Raw genomic sequence first — 2,582 nt, 5'->3', positions numbered from 1 at the left:
TCGTCTACATCCTCGTTTTCAGCCAATGCTTTCTTTAAAGCAGCTTTCGCAACTCTAGTAACACAAATTATTAACACCACTGCAAGCAAACCCAATAAAAAGTGAGGCAAAGATACCCAAAAATCAAAATATAACTTTCCAAGAAACCAATAAATTCGATGAAAAGAAACAGCAAACCAATGTAACAACTATAAGTTAAAGTCGTGGAGCCTGGCAAACAGGTCGTTATCCCGTAGCTAACAAGAATCAATATTCTTAAGAAAATTAAATGACAACATGAGATTGTTTTCATAAGGCCAAAAGGAAAAACATTTCTTCAGCGATCTTTTCCGAATCAAACTGAAAATCAGAAATCGAGTTACATTATCAATAAGCACTTTTGCTGCAACTGAACTGGTGCATTATTACACAGGTGTTTACATTCGGTATCAAAAATCTATTGCCTCATTTAAATTAATTAATAAAAAGTAGATTCTTATGGTCTTTTGATGTTCAAACATCATAGACAGAAGTTTTCAAAACTATGGAGCAGACAAAAAAACTCCCTAACAAAAGTAATTTTATAACTAGTACAATCTTTGATATACACGGTTCAAGCCAGACAATTTTTTTCAAAAGTTGGTCTACTTCCTCAATTATTTTTGCAGGGAATTTCACAATGTGATGATCAAATGGTAAATAAATATACATTTAAAACTTACCAGAAACCACAAGGCCCAACACTATCAGTGCCTGCATCAAATAAGAAAAGGAGCTAATGTTAAATTACATAAATATAGTAAATACACGGGCCCATTAAAACAGAGAGTGAGGCTTTTCATCATTTTAGCGACGTGAAAGACGATATTTGGGCAACAACAATGAATTAAAGTTAGTGTCCTCTAATTTTCACAAGTAACAATATCCATCATTAGCAGTCTGTAGATTTGTAAATTTACGAGTTCAAATAAAATTTGAAATTAAACGAAATCGAATATAATTATACAATCCCTTAAGAATCCATTGAATCATTTTATCATTTTTAGTTTCTTTCCTCAAGAAATACAGTCCCCCACATTCTAACCAAGGTTTTAAATATGAAAGGATTACCAACAGAATGAGCACATTGAACTAAAACTGCATAAAAATAAGCAACTCAAGGCACTTACCCAACGGGTTTTTGAAAATTCACCCCATCCATGTGTTACGTCAGAAAGATCCTTTAGAGTTGTCCCAACATACACCAGGGCAAAAGTAATTGGCTGCAGAAAGAGCAGAAATGGGAATCAAGGCGATAATCAAATAAATGGAAGCATTTCTGACAAAACATACATAAATTTGCACTAAGGTATATGTAACAGTCAATTTAGCATAGATTTTTTTTAAAAATGTATAGCTTTTCAACAATGATCAACTTAAAATGCCATTAATTCATTGGCAATTTAGCAATAAAGAGACAACATTTTAATGTTCATACCATCATGCCCAACCATGAAGCTAGCATGTAATGTCCAATGGAGACCGGAGTCACGGATAAGAGGTAGTTCAACACGTTAAATGGAAGTAAAGGGACAAGCCGAAGCAGCAACACAATCTGTTCAACCAGAAGAAAAATTTAATTATATATATGTCCACCATATGAATGTAAAAATCAAACAAACCATCCAAATCAGACTTCAATCAAAGATCACGCATAAGAACAAGACACTGAAGTTCACAGGATCAGTTGGGAGAAAACATGCAGACCTTGAACCCAGATTTCCGAATAGCAATTGCTACTGCATTGAACTGTGGATAGTCTTTCAACTTGGAAATTACAAATGACCTCCCAATCTGTTCATTCATGGATGGAGAAATAATAAGAAAGAAAATCTAAAGGAAACATATTTTTATAGATGTTTGTATGCCACTAAAGGTATGAAAAAAGTGGAAAACTAGATGAAGAAAAGAAAAGTTTCATCTTTGAGCCTCAAGCTTTTATTAGCAAGAAAAAAAAAGGCTGCTATTAGACTACAGAAAGTCAGAAACTTACAGTTCTACCCAGAAGAAATGCAGCTCCAGAACCAATTGTAGCACCAATAGAATCAGCAACAAAACCCACGGGCAAGCCAAAGAGATAACCACCACCCAGCTGAGATGATACTAATTAGCACAAAAGGATTCAGCTCAATTACAAAAGCATTAGACGATGAAAATGTATCCGGTTCATGCATTTTCAAAGAACTCCATAATTTTCGAAAAATTAAGACAGATGCTAGAAGGGATAAAACTAAATGAAACAAACAGAGAACAAGAAGTAAGTATTATGCTAGTAAAAGATAAGTAAGAATTATGCTAGTAAAAGAGGACTTCAGAGCAAGTATTTCAGAAAATTCATTACAAACACTTCTGAAAATTCAATGCCACACAATCTTCGGAGATTTCATTATAATCTAAATAGCTATGAGGTGCATGTTACTATTTTATGTATCTGTGTGACACCGATACTAACACACCAGTTCACTCCACCCGCAACCTCCCAAAAAAAAATAATAATAATAAAATTGCAGAAGAAAAAGAAGGAAAGAAAGAGGGAAAGAAAATGAGAGATAAAAAATGATTTC

At 33.7% G+C, this 2,582-nt stretch overlaps 1 protein-coding gene across 1 annotated transcript in view; it reads right to left on the bottom strand.

Moving 5' to 3' along the window:
• Window positions 1-2: 2 nt before the first annotated feature.
• The window catches only part of LOC111392939 (TVP38/TMEM64 family membrane protein slr0305-like), a gene marked incomplete at its 3' end in the record, with an annotated part of 17,744 nt that continues 15,164 nt past the window's right edge, over window positions 3-2,582 (bottom strand). Inside the window, exons 3-8 of the mRNA XM_023018351.1 lie at window positions 2,012-2,121; window positions 1,726-1,812; window positions 1,457-1,573; window positions 1,149-1,241; window positions 702-732; window positions 3-79 (exon numbers count right to left, since the gene is read on the bottom strand). Coding sequence (XP_022874119.1) covers window positions 3-79; window positions 702-732; window positions 1,149-1,241; window positions 1,457-1,573; window positions 1,726-1,812; window positions 2,012-2,121 — 515 coding nt within the window. The remainder of the gene's footprint in view (window positions 80-701; window positions 733-1,148; window positions 1,242-1,456; window positions 1,574-1,725; window positions 1,813-2,011; window positions 2,122-2,582) is intronic.

This window comes from Olea europaea, chromosome 4 (assembly GCF_002742605.1).
Source record: "Olea europaea var. sylvestris chromosome 4, O_europaea_v1, whole genome shotgun sequence".
NCBI lineage: Eukaryota > Viridiplantae > Streptophyta > Magnoliopsida > Lamiales > Oleaceae > Olea > Olea europaea.
Note: the sequence above shows the minus strand (reverse complement) of the source record. Positions and strands in the feature narration are given on the sequence as shown.